Source organism: Lytechinus variegatus, chromosome 19, assembly GCF_018143015.1.
Source record: "Lytechinus variegatus isolate NC3 chromosome 19, Lvar_3.0, whole genome shotgun sequence".
Taxonomy (NCBI): Eukaryota; Metazoa; Echinodermata; class Echinoidea; order Temnopleuroida; family Toxopneustidae; genus Lytechinus; species Lytechinus variegatus.
The window spans coordinates 7,097,785-7,118,770 of record NC_054758.1 but is presented as its reverse complement, the minus strand read 5'-3'; the positions used below and the strand labels follow the sequence as shown (position 1 = coordinate 7,118,770).

The window sequence follows — 20,986 nt, the reverse complement described above, 5'->3', positions numbered from 1 at the left end:
GAGGACATAACTGAATCTGAACAAAAGTTTATATCAGACATCTCCAGCATTTTTCACTAAGTTTTTATCATTAAAGTGGGTTTACATTTCATTTTTCATTTAATACTTGTTTCTCCACACTTTTCCCAAGCTTGACAATGATTAACAAAATGAAAATCAAGCCTGAGCCATTTCATGTAAATCACAGTTCAGTGTAAAGCAAATATCGTCACGATGGCTCTTGGTGTGTGGGGGAGTGGGGTGGGGCGCAATGCACTCTTCGAAGTGTTTTGGGCAAGGAAACAAGTTGAAAAGGTAAAAGATATCTTCAAATCAATTTTACTAGCTAAATTCCATGTGTTCTTCGTGATTAAGGTCTCCTTTTATTCGCATAACTATTTTAAAGTTCTGCGCAAATCATTTTTCACAAACTTTTCAAAAGTAAGTGGTGCTCACTCAAGCGGAAATATTTTTCGACATTTATATCGTCATTTGCTTAAATGGATCTGTACCAATGTGAAAATGTGGAAAAATCCTCAGGATATAACAAATGTATAATTTTACAGGACTTTTTCTAAGTGTAAACTTTTTTTTGATACGCACTGTATAGATATATATATCATGACAAGGTTTTGTGATAGGTCATGAACTGTGGAGGGTTCAATCTTGATAATCCATCTGGATATATTTGACAGGGTTACAGCTCTTCCTTCTTCTTACATTTGGCAGAGGTGTCGTTAGCTCGGTAGAGCGACCGCCAGATGCCTGGTTGACTAATTTTTGATGCTCCATCGTTGGGTCTAATTTCACAGGATTGGTGGCCAATCGGTTGAGCCATTCTAATCTCTGATGATGTCTTTCTGGTTGCGCAGGATAATCCATCTGGCTATATTTGACAGGGTTACAGCTCTTCCTTCTTCTTACATTTGGCTGAGGTGTCGTTAGCTCGGTAGAGCGACCGCCAGATGCCTGGTTGACTAATTTTTGATGCTCCATCGTTGGGTCTAATTTCACAGGATTGGTGGCCAGTCGGTTGAGCGATTCTAATCTCTTAAGATGTCTTTCTGGTTGCGCAGGATTGGTGGCCAGTCGGTTGAGCGATTCTAATCTCTTAAGATGTCTTTCTGGCGGTGGTTCTTGACGGCTTTGACGTTGCAATCGTTCCTCCGACCTGCCTCGCTGCTGATTATTATTCCGCCTCCAAGACTGGCCCCTCTGATTTACCTGTGAACCAAGCCGACTTTGAAATGTTCCCACATTGGTGGACTCACTCCAATGTCTCCTTTCACTCCTATTCTTTGCTCTTTCATAGAGCGACTGATGTGAATGGGACAGGGGTTGAGGATACTGATCTACACCCTCTTGTTGCCGATTGCTTCCATGGCTGTAATATTGTCCTGCTGAACTACTATGTAAATCTTGATGACTTTGGGCCATTTCTGCATCAGCATCCACACCAGGAGGTATAATTTTACTCCTTAAATTATTATCTTTTCGTCTGGATCTCTGAGGTGTAGACTTACCGAAAGTGCGACCTCTCATACTTAAAGCTTTTCTCTTTGTTGAAATCCTCTCATTGTTCCTCAGACCAACACCAATCTCATGCAGATTCTTCCTGTCATCAATCCCGTGATTTGGAATGTAACTAGAGCCATTTCCTCTCTGTCTTTGAGGAATATGGGGGTTGCTGGGTTTGTCTTGGTCTGTACCCAATCTGTTCCCATGAGTTGTTGCTGATATGGTTTCCTGCGGCTTCTTTGGGATGCCCCTAGGTTGAGAAGAGCCTCTGGATGTTTTTGGATAATCTCTACTTGTTGATGAGTTCATCTGAGAGGATGTCTCTTGGGCAGAGCCCTTCGTCCTTGGTACCTTCGCTGGTCTCTGATGATCTTCTGTGGCTGTATCAAAGCTCACGCGCCTCTTCCCCCTGTTGCTTTTGTCATTATCAGCGGAAACCTGTCTAAGTGTTGATCGTCTGTTCTCCATGGCACGGAAGCCCCCAGCCCTAGTCTGATCCACAACAATTACTTTCCGAATATCCTGCACATGTTCTTCAATCATGGGATTTCTACCTTCATTGAACAATGCCTCGGATGACCTGCTTCCAGAGTCCATGTCAGGATGCCCCGGGAAGTCAATTGCATGGGTCAACACCTCTTCCTTTGGATCCTGGCTATTACCATTGGCGGAATTCCCTTCATGACGTAGGTTGTGCCCGCTCTCAAAAACGAGGTTCATTCCATTGGAAGGTCCTGCTTGATCTCTTCTCTGCTGAAGTCCAGCTGCTGATCCTCGAAATTCAGTCCTTGGTGTATGTGACTCTGATTGCTTCCTAGATGTACTGGCTTGGGAATTACTTTCTCTGCAGTTCTGTGCATCTTCCCTGTAGGATGCTTTGGAAGTCCTGAAGACAAGCTTTCTACCAGTAGCATCATCCACCAGGTATTTCCAGTTGGCAAACTGCAGACAAATCAATGAAGAACTCTGTCAAGATTTATGGCATTATGGAGATTATATGGGATACTAAAAAGGTAGGGGCACAGCATGCAGTCACATTTAATCCTTAAATTATAGCAAGATATAATTACATGAATAATTCATAAAAGAAATGAACAAAATGAAGTTTATGGAGAATTTAATAATAGTTATAGATCCCAACTATCATTTCACATAGCTGCTTCTATGGCCTAGACTTTGTAAACCTTGAAAGATAGTGAGATCAATCTATTTTGATATGTATAATCATGAACCACATTGAACTTAGTAAAAGCGATATCAGACCAAGCAATAGTAGACCAGATTGCATTAAGCTAAGTGAACAAGAGCTATTAATTACACCAACAAACGAAGTGACATTCGACAAAGACAATAGAGACCAAACAAATTTCAACGGTAAATTGCCATTTCGTCTACTGCCAACTCGTCCACTCACCACATGGTCTACTTTCAGCTAGTCTAATGCCATTCCTTCCATCAACTTTTCATGTAACAATCATTTGGTCCAATCATCACTTCGTCTAATCACCATTTCGTCTATGACCATTTCTTCTCATAACCAGTTGGTCTAATATCCATTTCATTTTCATTCATTTTGCACAATTTAACACTTTGTCCAATTTGACCAAATGGTATATGGACTAAATGGCTATTGGACGAACTGGTTATTAGTCGAAATAGCATTAGACTAAATGTTAGTAGACCATATAGTGGGTGGGTGAACTGATGGTAGACCAAATGATAGTAGATGAGTTGGCAATCGGATGAATTGGAAATAAAGAAATTTCAATACCTCTTTTTCTGAAGAGTTTTATTTAACAAGAAAAAGTTTTCCACTATACCTCCTTTATTCTTGTCATGTTGCCGACAATGATGAGACAAAATATGGCTCGGGTCAACACAAGATTCAGTACCTGTTTGTTCATCAAAAATCTGAAATAAGGATAATAATGATGACTTTAAATGATGAAACCATTATCAAGTGATACATCGTAAAGGGACATAGCAAATGGCAAGCTGGTTTTAAGGTTCCATGACATTTGCTCAGGCGACAATTGCAGTTGTGAATTCCATACACTACTTGAATCACCAACTTCAACCCTGGATTAAACACTATACTCTATCCTAAACCTAAAATAAAACCCTATTGCAAATCTAACCCTACATTAGACGAATGAATGATTTTAATAAATACTATTTAGAAAAAATGTTGGTTTTAAAGCCAACATAAAGATTTGGTAAATGGTCAATGACATTAATTATACTAGATTATCATCTGATATTCCAATAATACATTTCATTACTTTCTAACTAGGCCGGAAAAGAATTAAGGCATACCAGAATTCATCCGACGTAGTCAGATTCCGTTAATGTCTTCCCCATTCGATGGGTCTGATGAACAAGCTACTTAATGTACTAATTTGAGATACTAGTATCCCTAAATTAGACCTCAAAATAGCCAATCTGGAATAAAATTATTGGAAATGGTTTTTCAACTGATTTGAGTAGGTATGGGTGTCAACATTTACCAAAAAACAGTTAGGAGGATACAGGTTGGGGAAAGTTCTCTTTTAAAAAAATATTTGATTTGATTTATTCATTTCCGTTTCACAGTAATATAATGAACATAATAATATGGTAAACATAACAAATCAAGGTCGAAGATACTACAAAATATAATATGTATATATAAATAATCATAAATTTAAGGAACACACTTTTGGCAATGCATTACTACAATATTATATCAAAAAGTGCTATTTGATCTCAATTTCACCTCGAACTTGTATTTTGACATCATCATTGGTCAAGGATTTCGGAATTTGTGTTCATTTTTCACGCAGGTCAGTCTTTTTCCTATCAGAATCACTATACCTACATGCCACAATCAAGTTATCGACCTATTTACTTAAATTCCCTGATGTTATTGACATAGTTGATTGACCTCTAACCCCTGAATATATTTTTCATGGCCATTATTTATCCTTATTTCAGAGTAAAATTATTAAACATCCAAGTTTTCATTACAAATAGCTATCTTTTTCAATTCAATTCAATTCAATATCTTTCTTTCTATTATTCACAAATGAAATGTGAATAAAAAAATATAATGGATTAATTTCTTTTTTTTGGGGGGGGGGGAATCATGCATGGATATATAAATATTCATTAACTTTTTACCTTTGACTTGGATATCAAAGGTGAAGGATTATTCTTTGATTATTTTGTGCCTTATTGTCTTCTTGCAAAAATTGCTTTTTGACACCAAAATCACCAACATGCAGCGTTTTATCCCAGAGATACCATTATATTATATAACCTATGTAAAAGGTCATTGACCTTTGATCTTGAACTTTATGGGTTAATATGCGTTCTGGGTGATAAACTATCTTATTTGACCTCCCTGTAAGAATCTGTGCATTTTGACACAACGATCACCAACCTGTGCCGTTTCATCCCAGAAATACTATTATACAGTATGATACATAATGTAAAAAAGGACATTGACATTTGAAAGGATTTTACCCTGAATGTTATTGTTTAATGTGCATTCTGGGTACTTAATTTCATTTTATTTGATCTTCCTGTAAGAACCTCTGCATTTTAACACCAAGATCACCAACTTCCGCCTTTCATATCACTGATATCATTATACCGTATTTCGTATATACTGTAAAAAAAATGGCCATTGACCTTTGAAAGGCTTTGACCCGAAATTTCATTAGTGAATGAGCATTGTACTTGTAGGTACTTGATTTGATTTTATTTTATTTGATCGTCTTGTAACAATCTGGGCATTTTGACACCAAGATCACCAACCTCCGCCTTTTCATCTGAGATATAAAATTATACCGTATATGGTCGACCTTATGCCAAAAGGGCCTTAACTGCTTTTGGCCATTCCGAGATAATGGCGTTTATAAAGGTTTTGGCCTCTCTAATAATCAAAAGTTTGTGGTCGTTTTTTTTGCTTTTGAAGCCAATTTCGATAAACGTGTTAAGTTATTAAGTTTTACATGAAATGTGTTAAATTTATTATAAAATATTCAGAACCCCTAAAATCGGGTTAAGGCCCTTTTGGCATAAGGCCGACGATATGGTATATAATGTAAAAAAAGGTCATTGACTTTTGAAAGGCTTTGACCTTGAATGTTATATTCTGGGTACTTAATTTCATTTTATTTGATCTTCCTGTAAGAACCTCTGCATTTTAACACCAAGATCACCAACCTGCGCCTTTTCGTATCACTGATACCATTATACCGTATTTGGTATATAATGTAAAAAAATGGTCATTGACCTTTGAAAGGCTTTGACCTTGAATTTCGTTGGTGAATGAGCATTGTACATGTAGGTACTTGATTTGATTTTATTTGATTTGATCGTCTTGTAAGAATCTGGGCATTTTGACACCAAGATCACCAACCTACGCCTTTCCATCTCAGAGATACCATTATACCGTATATGGTATATAATGTAAAAAAGGTCATTAACTTTTGAAAGGCTTTGACCTTGAATGTTATTGTTTAATGTGCATTCTGTGTACTTAATTTCATTTTATTTGATCTTCCTGTAAGAACCTCTGCATTTTAACACCAAGATCACCAACCTACGCCTTTTCATATCACTGATACCATTATACCGTATATGGTATATAATGTAAAAAAAGGTCATTAACTTTTGAAAGGCTTTGACCTTGAATGTTATTGTTTAATGTGCATTCTGTGTACTTAATTTCATTTTATTTGATCTTCCTGTAAGAACCTCTGCATTTTAACACCAAGATCACCAACCTGCGCCTTTTCATATCACTGATACCATTATTATTATTATTATTATTATTATTATTATTATTATTATTATTTATTATTTTTTTAAAAAAAAAAAATTATTATACCATTATTATTATTATTATTATTATTATTTTATTATTATTATTATTATTATTTTTTTTTTAAAGTCAATATTTAATTTTGTATATAGTGTAAATACATTTGTGTTACAGTGTTTATATCTATATAATTTTATAAAATTTTGCTGATTATTTTACTCTATTTGTATCATATTACCCTTGTATAAAGTTTTGATAGGGGGTCTACATTTTACAAGCTCTGCTTTTTAGTAGGCCCCTCCACTTTTTTTAATTTCATTGCTACGTTTCAATCCTGCATATGTTATGCATTTTTTTCATTGTAAACATGATTACGAAATGTACTTTGATGATTGTGGAATATGAATATATCAATAAATAAATAAATAAATAAATAAATAAATAAATAACATTATACCGTATATGGTATATAATGTAAAAAAAGGTCATTGGCCTTTGAAAGGCTTTGACCCTGAATTTCATGGGTGAATGAGCATTTTAAGTACTTGATTTGATTTTATTTGATCTTCTTGTAAGAATCTGTGCATTTTGACACCATGATCACCAACCTGTAATATTTTATCTGGGAGATACAATGATACAGTATATTTAAAAATGTAATTGACCTTTGACCTTGAAAAAAAGCACTTTCCCCCACCCGTATTCCTACAACCTTTTTTTGGTAAATGTTGACACCCATAATGCCCATACCTACTCAATTCAGTCAAAAACCATTACCAATAAGTTTTATTCCAGATGGTTACTAATTACGGGATACTATTTCTGAGAAACATTAGGTATTCTTTTTATTTCATCACCACCAACACCAACGCCATCATCATCACCACCACCACGACAACCATCACCGTTATCACCACCACCACCGTTATCACCACCATCATCACCACCATCATCATCATCAATCATCATCATCATGACCACCACCATCACACCCACCAACACCCCAACTTTCACCATCATCACCAATACCATCATCATCATCATCACCACCATCATCTTCATATCAGTGATTTGTATGTACACACTAACCCATGATCAGCAGGTGTCCTTCCGGTTCTTGTGCAACACAAGATGATGACATCTTTCTCCAAGCCAAAGAAATCTATTGGGGTTCCGACTAGTGGCTTATGACTTTTCTGCCTATAATTCAACATCATTTTTTTTTGAAGAGCATAAAATAATAAATAGTGACAATAATGATGTTTAATAATTAAAAGCCTTTGGTCCTTATTCTGCATTTGGGTTTCATTCCAGCTCTGGTCTTAACCCTATCTAACCGGAGATGGGGGGGGGGGGGGTGTTGGTCTTTTACCTCCTCCCCTCGACATTTTTATGTTTAGTGCTAAATTATATTTGACCAATCCTTAAAGTCTCATGCACAGTTATACGTGTAACTGCAAATGAACAGTAACATTTCATTTCTGAGAAAAATCGAGAAGACAAATGTCAAATTCACAGACATAAGCATTTGTGATTTAGTATTATTCATTTCATCACATCCAAGCTGAAAAGTGTTCATAATCTTTGACAGTAGCCCAAACAATAGTCAATGAGCCAGAATCGATTTCCAAAGTTCCAATATCCAAACGATTTCTAAACTTAATCACTGACATACCATCACAGTCACCGGAAATGACACTTGAATGGTGACCCTTTCTTGCAGAATATGATATATCCCTGTGCAGTTGTCTTCTCACCTAAGAACACGTTCCAGTCAGGCATAAAGCCATGGGTAACTTCACAAATTGCTTTATGAAACAAACACCACGGCTCCGTTACACAAAGGTTTGCGATGAATTGAAATAATAAAAGAACCGAACTCATCGGTTCCTGGTGACCTGGTCAGTAGTTTAAATCATATGCGCGTGTAACATTGATATTGATTGGTCAGTTCATTTAGCGATTGATCGCCAATCTTTGTGTTACGGAGCCCAGGTCTATGAAAGGCATTTCTTTCTCTGAATTTGAACGCTCGATCTGCTCGGAAAGCTTACAAGACATCTTCATTGGAAGTGTTACTGCTCTTCCTCATGAAAAATGGGCAAGGTCATTTGAGATACAGTATAAGTCGATCAAGAGCTAACTAGAAATTGGCTTCATTCTCACCCTTCCAGCATTTTTTTCAGGAGACCCCTCTGACCATCGGAGTCGGTGATTATCCCAATGGTGAACTTTTTCTCTTCAGGGAGGCTGCATACTAGCTCTTTAATGAACAAAGCCTCGTCTTTGTTGACAATTGATCTGTATGTGAATGAGAAAAAAAAAAATCAAGGCGTGTTCTACTGATAATAAAATTTGAGAGAATTTGCTTTTAAAAGGTCAAGTCCACAGAAAGAATGTTAAAAACAGAGAATCAAAAAACAGCGTAAAACTGAAATTAACTCAAAATCAGAACATGGGAAAGTTATGACATCTTAAAATTTTGCTTATTTTCACGCAACAATTGCAAATGTTGTACATGTATATGAATGGGGATAGGGCAATAAGAGCCAATGATGTCATGCACTTTCTATTTATATGAATTTTATACCCTTACTTGCCCAGAATATTGTCCCATGTACACATTTTGCAATTTATGACATGCAAAGAGGTGAGTACTTATTGACTTTTTGAGACTTTCAATTTGACATTTGGTTTCCTTTTATTATAGCTTAGTTATATTTAGTTCAGCTTTGTTTCCAGTCTTGATGCTTCTGTTGTCATCCACTTCCATCTTGATTTCAACTTGCTTCTCAAGTCTTTCCGTTGCTACCTTGATGTGTTCATTCATTACATTCCCACAACTGATTCTTTGTTCAACATACTATTACATAATCATCCCACCATGTTACACATCTCTATGTACTCTTATTTTATGAATTAGTCTCCTATAGGCCCGTATTCTGAAGTCAGGTTTAAGGTCTGGGGCTGATTGCACGAAAGGGTCTTTGCAAGGACCGTCTTTCGTGTCGCCCATCTTTTATGATGCGCCATGTGAAACACATTTTTAATAAATCATCTGCAAACATATTTTATTCGTTCGTTCAAATAAACAAAATATTTGTTAATAAAATAATGTGATATATCATGAAATTGTATCAAATTTGATTTAAAAGCAAGCTAACGAATCTTATTCTTTATCATAAATTTCAGAAACACCCCGCTTATCATGCTTATAGCGTATCATAAAAGATGGGCGACACGAAAGACGGTCCTTGGAAAGACCCTTTCGTGCAATCGACCCCTGGTCACACCGCCCGAACGTTGTTCGAGCGGTCGTGGAGCGGTAGGGAGAGAGGGTCGAATTTCGACAACGCTTGTCACCGCTCTTGCCGCTCACAAAATTGGGGGGAAAATCGAAAACATGGGCGTCGCCTTAGCGGTGCACTGCTGAAGCCAGCGTAGCTTTAGCGTTGGTTTAACGGTGGCGAGCGTTGGTTTAGCGGTGACTCAAGCGTTGATAGAGCGTAGTTCTGCGCATGCGGGGCGTCGGCTTGACGGGGTTTAACACTATGATCGTGATGACAAAGAGAGTGTACTATTTCTGCAGCTACTCATTGTACTCGCCACAATTCCTCTTGTAGACAAAAGTACATCCCTTCATTGCTATTATTTAACAATGAATAGATGAATGCACCGTTCCAGCAATCCTGTGTCCGCTCGGAAAACGCTTACAACCGCTCCACCGAAGTTTGAGAACCGTTTAATCACCGGCCGGGCAACGCTGGCAAAGCAGCGGCTGTCCAGCGTTCACGATTTCTGCGTTGGCCTAGCGGACCCAAGTGTTCACGAACTTTCGTCTGGCGGTGCCAAACTTTGACTGGGCGTTGTTAGAGCGGTAGTCAACTTCGCTGGAGCGGAAAATTGCCCGCTCCTCACCGCTCGCAATATTTTGAACAGCTCAAATTTTTTGGAGCGGTAGGAGGGACCATCAGCGGTGGCCGAGCGTATTCGGCGTTGCCTTAACGGAGGCCAACTTGGTTAAACGGTGGTGAACGGTAGCGAGCGGTGATGATTTTTTTTCTCTCCGCTTCACGACCGTTCCAACAACGCTCGGGCGGTGTGACCAGGCCTTCCACCATTTTTCTCAGTTTGATCGATTGTTGATTTCCCTGATAGCAGACATGGTCATAATCACGTGATAATTACGTCGTATTCTCGGCATACTGGTCGTAGACAATAAATATGACGTCTTTATGACGTAATTGCGACCATTTTTAACGCCGAGTTTATCTTGCATTTTTATTTGACCAGATTATGACGTGATTATGACGTCATTAATTCACCAGTCAATGACGAGTAAATTTAAAATTTTGCATGACCAGAATATGATGTGATTATGACGTCATTTATTGACAAATCAACGACGAGTCTATCCACAATTTTACATGACCAGATTTTGACGTTATTAATTGACCATTCAATGACAAGCAAAATTTACAGTTTTGCATGACCAGAATATGACCTAAATATGACGTCATATATTGACAAATCAAAGACGAATATATTACAATTTTATATGACCAGATAATGATGTGATTATGACGTAATTAATCAACCAGTCACGAGTAAATTTACTATTTTGCATGACCAAAATATACAACGTGATTATAATAATAATATGCAACATTTATATAGCGCTTAATACAAATGTTTCTAAGCGCTGCATACCATTACCCCGGCTTTAGCACGGCTACCCTGATCGGGCGCATCGAGCATTCCAAGGAATTTCTTCCTACCGGGTACCCATTTACTACACCTGGGTCGAGAGTGGCAATTGTAGATAAACGCCTTGCCAAAGGACGTGCTGCGGTGGGATTTGAACCCCGGTCCTTGTGGTTCACAGTCCGCAGACTTATCCACTGAGCCACAACACCTTCACGACGAGTGCATTTACAATTTTATATGACCTCATTATGAAAACATTTATATATATATATATATATATATATATACAACCATAGGCAGCGAAAGCGCGGGGGGGGGGGGACAGAAGGGGGGGACGTTCCCCCCTTCTAATTTGTTTGTTGATATAATAACCTTTTTTTGCTTGTCTACTTTGTTTCCTGCATGCATCCCCCTTAATTCACGTGGGCCCCACCCCTAGCTCCCTGAAATATTTGTGTCCCCCCTCCCTAAAATTTAGGTTGATAACCCCCCTTTTTTTGCTTGTCAAATATTTTTGGTAATCCACTCCCCTAAATTCAAATGTCAATTTTTTTGCCTGCGTCCATCCCTAAATTTCAGATGGACCATGCATCCCAAAATTTCAGATGGACCCCCCCCCTAAATTTTGTTGGCTTCCGCCGCCAATGCATACTACAAATACGTTTTCAAAATGTTCCCTTTATTTTTCTCCCGGTGTTTTCTTTAGCCTAAATGTTTAAAGGTTCTGTAGGTCGCCCGGGTAGGTCGTCGTCGAAAATTGATATTTCATTTGACACTTCAACCAAAACATGTTTCGAATGAAGACTAAATGCCAAGTCCGATCGTCAGCAGAGCGCGCACGTGATTCGTGTATTTGAAAATGCAACCGTTAATGAAGAACGAAGTCGAGTCAAAGTGCTGGATCGTGCAATCGACGTCCGTAATAACTTGTTCTCAATTGACTGCCTGCCCTTTTTTGACATGTCAAGACACTTCAGGGTAAGCATTTACATGTATACTAATATTCTATATATGTCTAAATTAGCTGGAGTATCAGTAGAAATCAGAATAACCTATCACTGATGAAGTTATTTCAACCTGCGGTATCGTGCGTGCCGGCGTAAGTACCGCACGGTACGTGAAGTCGAACCCTAGAGTTGTGGCGATGACAACGGCTCTCGAGCCGTGGCGTTTGCTGTTTTGACTGTGAACATGTAAAAACTTTTTCTTTGCTTTCATCTTTAAAACCAATCATCAAACGTTGAAATGCATTCTTATGTTATGACTTCTTAAATTTGATCTCAAAGAATAATTTTAGACCCTACATGTATTCTCTAATTTGTATGGTGTGGACGTTGTCAGCCATGGCATGGTGGTGGTGCTCTGCACAGTGCCCTTTCCTTGCCTTTTTCATAGGCCTAAGGCTTTGGCTTGGCCTACATTACATGTACCTTCAATTCAAGTGATGTCCGTGCAGGCTCCACTTAACCACCGCTACACTGCGCTCCACCTACCCGAACCTCAACTTGGTGAACTTGTAATTCGGATACTCCGAGTTTCAAAGGTGGGAAAAAATGAAATGAATAGGCCCTATTGTAAAAATTACCCCCCCCCCAACCAACAATGCATTAAGTTTAAGGCGCTAATGCAGTTTCGCACCGGCCGATTACCAGCACAAATACTTGTTACCAAATGTCATGACAAGTCTCTCAGTCACATTTCGATGTCAATACATCCACCACTTTTCAAAATATTGTGATCGGGAATGGCTGTATTTCATCTTCGATCTCAACGTCGTTGATCGACATCGCTTCGCGGATCGCTTGGATTCACCGTGCACCGTAATGTAATGTTAATATTAACTGAAGTTAGCAACCAAATAATGCGAGAATGTGGCGAACAAACTGCCAGCATGCCGCATGCGAATCTATGCTCGCATGATTTGGTTGCTAACTTCAGTTCATATCAACATTACATTGCACGGTGAATCCAAGTGATCTGCGAAGCGATGTCTACGCCGTGTCGCTTCGCGGATCGCTTGGATTCACTGTGCACCGTAATGTTGATATGAACGGAAGTTAGCAACCAAATCATGCGGCATGCTGGCAGTTTGTTCGCCACATTCTCGCATGATTTGGTTGCTAACTTCAGTTCATATCAACATTACGGTGCACAGTGAATCCAAGCGATCTGCGAAGCGATGTCTACGCCGTGTTGCTTCGCGGATCGCTTGGATTCACCGTGCACCGTAATGTTGATATGAACGGAAGTTAGCAACCAAATCATGCGAACATAGATTCGCATGCGGCATGCTGGCAGTTTGTTCGCCACATTCTCGCATGATTTGGTTGCTAACTTCAGTTCATATCAACATTACGGTGCACAGTGAATCCAAGCGATCTGCGAAGCGATGTCTACGCCGTGTCGCTTCGCGGATCGCTTGGATTCACCGTGCACCGCAATGTTGATATGAACGGAAGTTAGCAACCAAATCATGCGAACATAGATTCGCATGCGGCATGCTGGCAGTTTGTTCGCCACATTCTCGCATGATTTTGGTTGCTAACTTCAGTTCATATCAACATTACGGTGCACGGTGAATCCAAGTGATCTGCGTCCTGCGAAGCGATGTCTATGCCGTGTCGATCAACGACGTTGAGATCGAAGCCGAAATACAGCCATTCCCGATCAAGATATTTTGAAAAATGGTGGATATATTAACATCGAAATGTGACTGAGAGACTTGTCATGACATTTGGGAACAAATATTGGTGATGAGGTATGCTGGTAACCGGCCGCTGCGAAACTGCATTAGCGCCAAGTTTAATTTCTTACTCTTGACTTAGACTTGGTCTTAGAGCCAAGGTACTTAGTACATAATGTGTGGTGGTATGTGCCGCAGTGGGACCCCCTTTTTTACACTCAAATTTCCATTCCAAGGCATAGCATTTTGTATTATTGAGGTAACCGATGATTAGAGCAAGAAATCTAGCTTTTATTTATTGTTGATGTCTTTTGGGGATATTTTTTACAATAAATATGCATTTTTCCCCACCTTTGCCACTCAGAGTATCTGAACGAGTTCACCGACTTGAAGTTCGGGGAAGTGGAGCGGTAATGAAGAGGAGAAAAGCCTGCTCGAACATCACTTGAGGTAGGCTTGGCCTTGCTTATAAATGTAATTGTACATAGACCCTATTCAGAAAGATGTGTTTTTTCTAAAAAATAATCCCTGTCTGAAAATTGGTAGTGATGGACACTAACCAAAAGTGGCAAATCATATATTAATTTACTATGATTAGAAAATATCTCAAACCAAAATATCGCTTCCATCTTTTCCAAACACCTTTGAATTTTGCCGCCCGATTTTGAAGGTGTCCTTATAGCTACTACACACTCGATTTATCATGCAATTTTTTTTTCTTGTTCCTCAGTTCTCAGTTTTTAAAGCATTTTCTATTGTTGGAAAAAAATAAATGAAGGTGCATACACCTAAAAAACTTGCATTTTTTGTTTTTCTCTACAATTTGCAATTTTTGTACAAAATATTAATACTAAAGGAGTCGCTTGTCACACTACAGTCACGAAGATTGTGCATTTGCCATTGAAATTGCATGTGCAATGAGTGGAGTACCTGAAGCTTTAGGACATGTATACCTCGATAGACTAAATAAATAATCATTTCAATTTCAGTGACATCATCTGGGACAGTTGGAACAACTCTACGCTCCACATTTAATTCAGTGTCAATCCTGATTTCATCAACATGGACTGATGGAACAAAAGTCATGCAAATATGCTGTTTTGTGTAGTGGTGAGTACAATTATCACTTTTGGAAGGGATTTTTTTACATGAACATGAGCTCCATGTTTGATTCAGTTTATTTGTTCCAAAGTTAAAATGAGAATGAAGGAAAGTTATGTAATCATTGACAGTGACTGATACTCCAACATTATTCCTGTAGATTAACCCTAAATCTCCTGGGTATTTTGATTCTTGGGGGCATTAGGGCCCCCCTTAAGATCTCAGCCACGGATTGCGCTATCACAATGAAAATTTGCATGATGGTAGAGAGTGACATTTCCAACGCAGTTGCATTGGTAAATTTCACTGAATTCTTTTATTTTTATTTTGTAGGAATTAATTTTCTAATTTATTCATGAAACTTATGTATTTTATTCATGAAATCATACTTTTTGCTCTGATTCACTAAATAAAGCTCACAGAATGCTATTATTGGTGAAATATTCTTTATAGCATTCCTAACAATTGTGAATGAAAAAATCCTGGTGCCAAGACCGATTTCTTATGTATTTTATTGCTTTTTTAATTTCTTATGTATTTTTTTTTAAACAAGGCAAAATTAATAATGTTTAATTAGTAAAAGTAGAAATAATGATACGTTTCTGAATTTTTGCTAAATACCCGGTACACTATTTGCATTGGATTTGTACATGAAAAATACACTTACATTTTGACGTGTAATGTCGTAACCGCGCACCCGGGTGTCACAAATTTGGTCTCATAATTTATGCGAGACTTAAAAGTAAAAAGTCAGTAAGCGGCGAGGTCAAAAAAATTTGCGCAGCAGATATCGCAAAAATTTGTCGGGGGGGGGGCATTATGGCCCTCTCCCTCCCCTGGCAGAATTAGGGTTAATGAAAAATTTCAAAAGACTAGTTTAATAAAAATTTTCTCTGAAATTATGCATAAAATGATGCAAAAGTGACATCTTAACAATGATAAGAGTATTGTTTGTTTTTGCAACTTAGACAATTTTTATGATGCGAAATAGACATCTAAACAATGATAAGAATAAGAGTATTGTTTGCTTTTGCAAAGACAATGACAATGATTTTATTGGACCCTGTTACACTCTTTCGGGGATTAGGGACACTATCAAAACGACATTACACATCAATTATGCAATTTTACATATGTAACTAATTAAAAGATTAAATCCACATCTGGCGTAAAAGATTTTCATTGGATGAATGATGAGACTGCTGCATTTTATTTACAGCCTTTCTCATTGGATGTTGCTTCACAAATGGGTGTGTCTTAGAGAGATAATAAAATGAAGATGAAATTATCTCTCTAAGACACACCCATTTGTGTCTTAGAGAGATAATAAAATGAAGATGAAATTGTTCTTAGAAGAATATCAATTCAAAGGGATTTTAAGGGATTCTTTTTTCAGAGATGAAATGGATCTCAAAATACTACCCTGTTCCCTTCTATGAGTTTTTTCCTTTAATGGAATATTGATTCAAATTGTCTTTATTGCACTCTTGCGCTCCTTTTTTTATAGTGAAATATCTCTTCTGCAGTGTCCCCTCTTTCACCTCTTATTAAGTGCCCCATTTATGCCCTCATTTATTTTTTTTCTACTTCTAAATGTTTAGACTGGTAAACAAAGGTGAATGCAATTAGCACCCTTTCATTTTTACATATTTCATATAACAGAATATAAAAGTTTTCAGCTGAGCGATTGGAATGAAATAAACTGAATAAGCAAATGTCCTCCCTCACCTGATGATGATATTCATATCAATAGACTGTGGGATGGACAAGGAAAATGTCTCTAGTTTTTCATTTCCGTGGGGCGGCAAATACAACCACGGTTCTTGAACATTATAATATGCAAAATATTATGAGTGAATACATGCACAATGTTGCCATCGGTAAATTCTGCTCCTGACCTCAAAATTAAATAATAATATGCAAAATCGTACCATTGACTCGACTGGAAATTCCGCCATTCACCCCGTGTGTTAAGGACTTCCGTGAACGCGCGCAAGCGTGCACAATGCATGTAACCTCGTTCGCGTTTTATTTTTTTTATTCGCTGTACATGATATACGTTATACACAGATACGATGGCGGATAAGATGTCGTCGTCTTCGTCGTGTTTTGACAGCGAAAATGACGATTTATCACTAGCAAATATATGCTACATGCACGTCTTACCCAAGGAAAGAGGGCCAGTAAATTCCTTTCAAGTAAAGAGCTAGAACAAATTTAAGCCTTTGCTGCATTTGTTGATGTAGACTACCTGGGACTTCAGAATAAAAATAGCTATTCGTGCAGCAGAGAAGTTTGCGATTGACTTGCATGCAACCCGGCCCATCCCAGGGAGCAGTGGCTTAACAGTGCAGGGGGGGGGCAAGCTATCCCCCCTGGCGGAGTTCACCGGGAACTTAAAGGGGAAAAAAGAAAAGGGGGAGAATGAAAGGGAAAGGGGAAAAAGAGGAACTGGAAAAGGAAAGAAAGAAGAACAGATAGATTGTCATGAAAAGGTGATTTTATTTTTTTTTAAATAAGCATGCAAAATCATAAACAAAATCTTGTTTACCGTGGCGTACAGACCAAGAAAAAAAAGAAAAGGAAAGAGAGAAGGGTGAAAAATATGTTATCTTCTTTAACATTATGTCAAAATCTGAAATTGGATTTTTGTAATAAAAATGTATAATTTTTTGCTCACTCGCATTGTTTTTTTTACCCGATACACCATATCGCCCCTCAAAATGTTGCCTCATGACGCCATTGCCTGCCCCCCCCCCTTTTGAGAAGCAAAATACTAAAATTTGTAATGTAAATATGCCATTAAAACAAAGGTGTGCCCCCTCTTTTGAAATTGAAGACCCTTTTTTCGTGTACGAAATATACTTCATTTGTGGGTGAAAACCTTTATTTTTTTTTTTTTGCTTGTCAATTGGTTGAAATTTTTTTTTTTTTTTTTGGGGGCTGGTCGAAACTTTCCTCTGAAAAATTAGCCCCCTTTTGGAAAATCATGGATCTGCCCCTGATAAGACCGGAGATTTTTTGCTCTTGCCCCTCCTGCATGGCCACCGACCCGTTACGCTCCTGCCCAGCCCGACCAGCATTGCAGCAAGATCCGAATGGATCAAACTAACATTATAGATGTAACGCGTTACATCTTGCTCAGAGTCAGGTAAAACATCGTTCGTATCAACAGCATTCCAGCAATCAAGCTATCGAAGGTGAAAAAGATACAGAGGATGATTTTGAGATGGTGATCCTTGTTATAGCGATCTTTGTCCATGCCAAAAATGTTTCACTTTGTGCTTTTGCATTTCATTCTCTGCAAAAGTGAAGCAGTACAAGCTTTGATGATTTTTGTATAGGTCTAGATTTCTTAATTGAATCGATACATAATATGACTCATGTCATGACTTACTTCATTGCCACATTTACAAGCCTATGAATAGAAGACGAAGTAAGTCATGAGTCACATTATTCATCGACTCAATTAAGAAATCTAGATGTAGACCTATACAAAAATCATCAAAGTTTGCACCGCTTCACTTTTGCAGAGAGTGAAATGCAAGAGCACAAAGTGAAAACAAATTACCTTCGATCGCTTGATTGCTCAATGCTGGTGATATACGAACGATGTTTGACCTGGCTCTGGGCAAGATGTAAACGCGGTAGGCCTACATCGAACATCTATATTTATTTTGATCCATTCGGATCTTGCTGAAATGCTGGTCGGACGTCGGGCTGGTTTCTCTGCTGCACGAATAGCTATTTTTATTCTGAAGTCCCAGGTAGTCTACATCAACGAATGCAGCAAAGGCTTAAATTTGTTCTAGCTCTTTACTTGAAAGGAATTTACTGGCCCTCTTTCCTTGGGTAAGACGTGCATGTAGCATATATTTGCTAGTGATAAATCGTCATTTTCGCTGTCAAAACACGACGAAGACGACGACATCTTATCCGCCATCGTACATTCTGTATTATAACGTATATCATGTACAGCGAATAAAAAAAATAAAACGCGAACGAGGTTACATGCATTGTGCACGCTTGCGCGCGTTCACGGAAGTCCTTAACACACGGGGTGAATGGCGGAATTTCCAGTCGAATCAATGGTACGATTTTGCATATTATTATTTTAATTTTGAGGTCAGGAGCAAAATTTACCGATGGCAACATTGTGCATGTATTCACTCATAATATTTTACATATTATCATGTCCAAGAACCGTGGTTGTATTTGCCGCCCCACGGAAAGTCACAATTTTAGCGACCATCCCACAGTCTACAATGGATATTGATATCGATAGTGATAATGTAGATCACTGACTTTTGGCAATATGCGATAAAAAGAATTGATAATTGAAACCATTAAGTTTTGCATGCAGATGAAATAGTTTGGCTATGTTTGTTATAAGTTTCTCAATACCCCCCTTTTATTTTTTTACAGGTGTCACAAGATAAAGTACTTCCTTGATGAGTTCAGAGATGGATGATCAATCAAACATAGAATATGGTTTCTAGCAACCCTGCAGGTATCCTTCATATGCCAATGAGAGTGCATAAAGCTTGCACATATTATAAACGGTATCTGTGCTATCCCCAATATATAACATTAGACCAATTACATTGCCAAATTACAATGGAGCCTATCAAAGAAAAGGTAGACTCCAGCAAAACGTAATTTGAATATTAAAATAGAGAAAAACCAAAGAAGCACTGATAATTTCATCAAAATCTGACTAAGATAAGAAGGTTGTGAAATTTTGAGTTTAAAAAAAACATTAATATGCAAAACACAGGTCAAATGAGGATCAAAGACGTTCTTTTGTATTTTATCATATGAAACATAGAACAGATCCATTGTCTTTGGCAGAGAGTAATTGGTCTACCGGTAATCTTATACTTAGGGGGATAATAATTTAAGAGATGCTTTACATAGGAATAAGTAATTATGTAGTACAATACATTTTTCAGGAGCAACTTGGTCTGCTCATCATTAGAGTGCAGTGGGCTGATTCATAAATCTGTTAGTAAATTAAGATTGATTTTAAGAACGACTAGTGAACCTTTCCTTTGTGCTAATTGATTATTTACCCTAAATAGACTGGGCTATTTCAACACCTAAGAAGACTGGGGGGGGGCCTGATTCAGCCCCCCCCCCCTTATGATCTCGGTCGTCCATCGCGCGATCGCGACGGAAATTGGCACGCGCGTTACCCATGGCATTATCTACAAAATTTCAATATATGTAATTCTGTGAAAAATCTCATTGCTCATTAATTTGCCAATATATGCGTAAAATCATAAGTTTGCTCTAATTAATAAAATAATGCCCCTAAAATGCTACTTTTTGTTTCACATAATCTAGATAGGCATCTGATCAAATTTATTTTTTTTAAATTTCAACATCACATTTATTTTCTTAAGCATTCTATTGTTTTCTAAATTTCTTATGTATTTCTCTGTTTTTCGACTTTTTGTTTTTTATTGTTTTTTCAATGGAAATTGTCAGGGACTTCATTTTGACCATAAAAAAGATAAATTTAATTGATTTTAAGCAGTAAATGGAAAAATGATACAATTTATGAATTTTGACTAAAAACACTATTTGCATTGGATTTGTACACAAATTCACGTTTTTGAGTTATTTTGGGTCTGCATGCACTTGCAAAATGATGGGTCGTTCGCACTGATCCTTATTGTTACATACTTTAAAGGAGAAGTCCACGCCAACAAAAAGTTGATTTCACTTAAAGGAGAATGAAACCATTGGAACAAGATAGCTTGTGTGAAAACAGAAAAATCAAAGAAACAGATCAACAAAAGTTAGAGAAAAATCGGACAAATAATGAGAAAGTTATGAGCATTTGAGTATTGCGATCACTAATGCTATGGAGATAGCAAATTGGCAATGCGACAAAGATATAAATGTGATGTCACTTGTGAACAACTCTAGATATATTTCACTTGAATTGCCTCTTTTATCACATCTATCCATAGATCATGTGTTCTTTCTACATGAGGGCATGTAATACATATTTTTTAAGAATACATCATGGATAAAGAGTTTGTATCATCATAAGAAAAAGCAAAAAGAGACATTTTGAGGGTATTTTATAGTCCACCAAAGGGAAAGTTGTTCATCAGTGACATCACACATCCTTGTCGCATTGCCAATGGGAGGATCTCCATAGCATTAGTGATTGCAAT

General features: G+C 37.7%; 1 protein-coding gene and 1 long non-coding RNA gene across 2 annotated transcripts in view; one reads left to right on the top strand and one right to left on the bottom strand.

Moving 5' to 3' along the window:
- Nucleotides 1-595: 595 nt before the first annotated feature.
- The window catches only part of LOC121405804, a 69,717-nt gene continuing 49,326 nt past the window's right edge, over nt 596-20,986 (bottom strand). The window contains exons 16-19 of the mRNA XM_041596762.1: nt 8,474-8,608; nt 7,397-7,507; nt 3,318-3,408; nt 596-2,439 (exon numbers count right to left, since the gene is read on the bottom strand). Coding sequence (XP_041452696.1) covers nt 640-2,439; nt 3,318-3,408; nt 7,397-7,507; nt 8,474-8,608 — 2,137 coding nt within the window. The 3' untranslated portion in view covers nt 596-639. The remainder of the gene's footprint in view (nt 2,440-3,317; nt 3,409-7,396; nt 7,508-8,473; nt 8,609-20,986) is intronic.
- On the top strand, nt 11,874-19,421 carry LOC121405805. The gene is made up of 4 exons (XR_005968697.1): nt 11,874-11,992; nt 14,062-14,147; nt 14,687-14,807; nt 19,224-19,421. It is a non-coding gene; the product is annotated as an uncharacterized LOC121405805 (long non-coding RNA).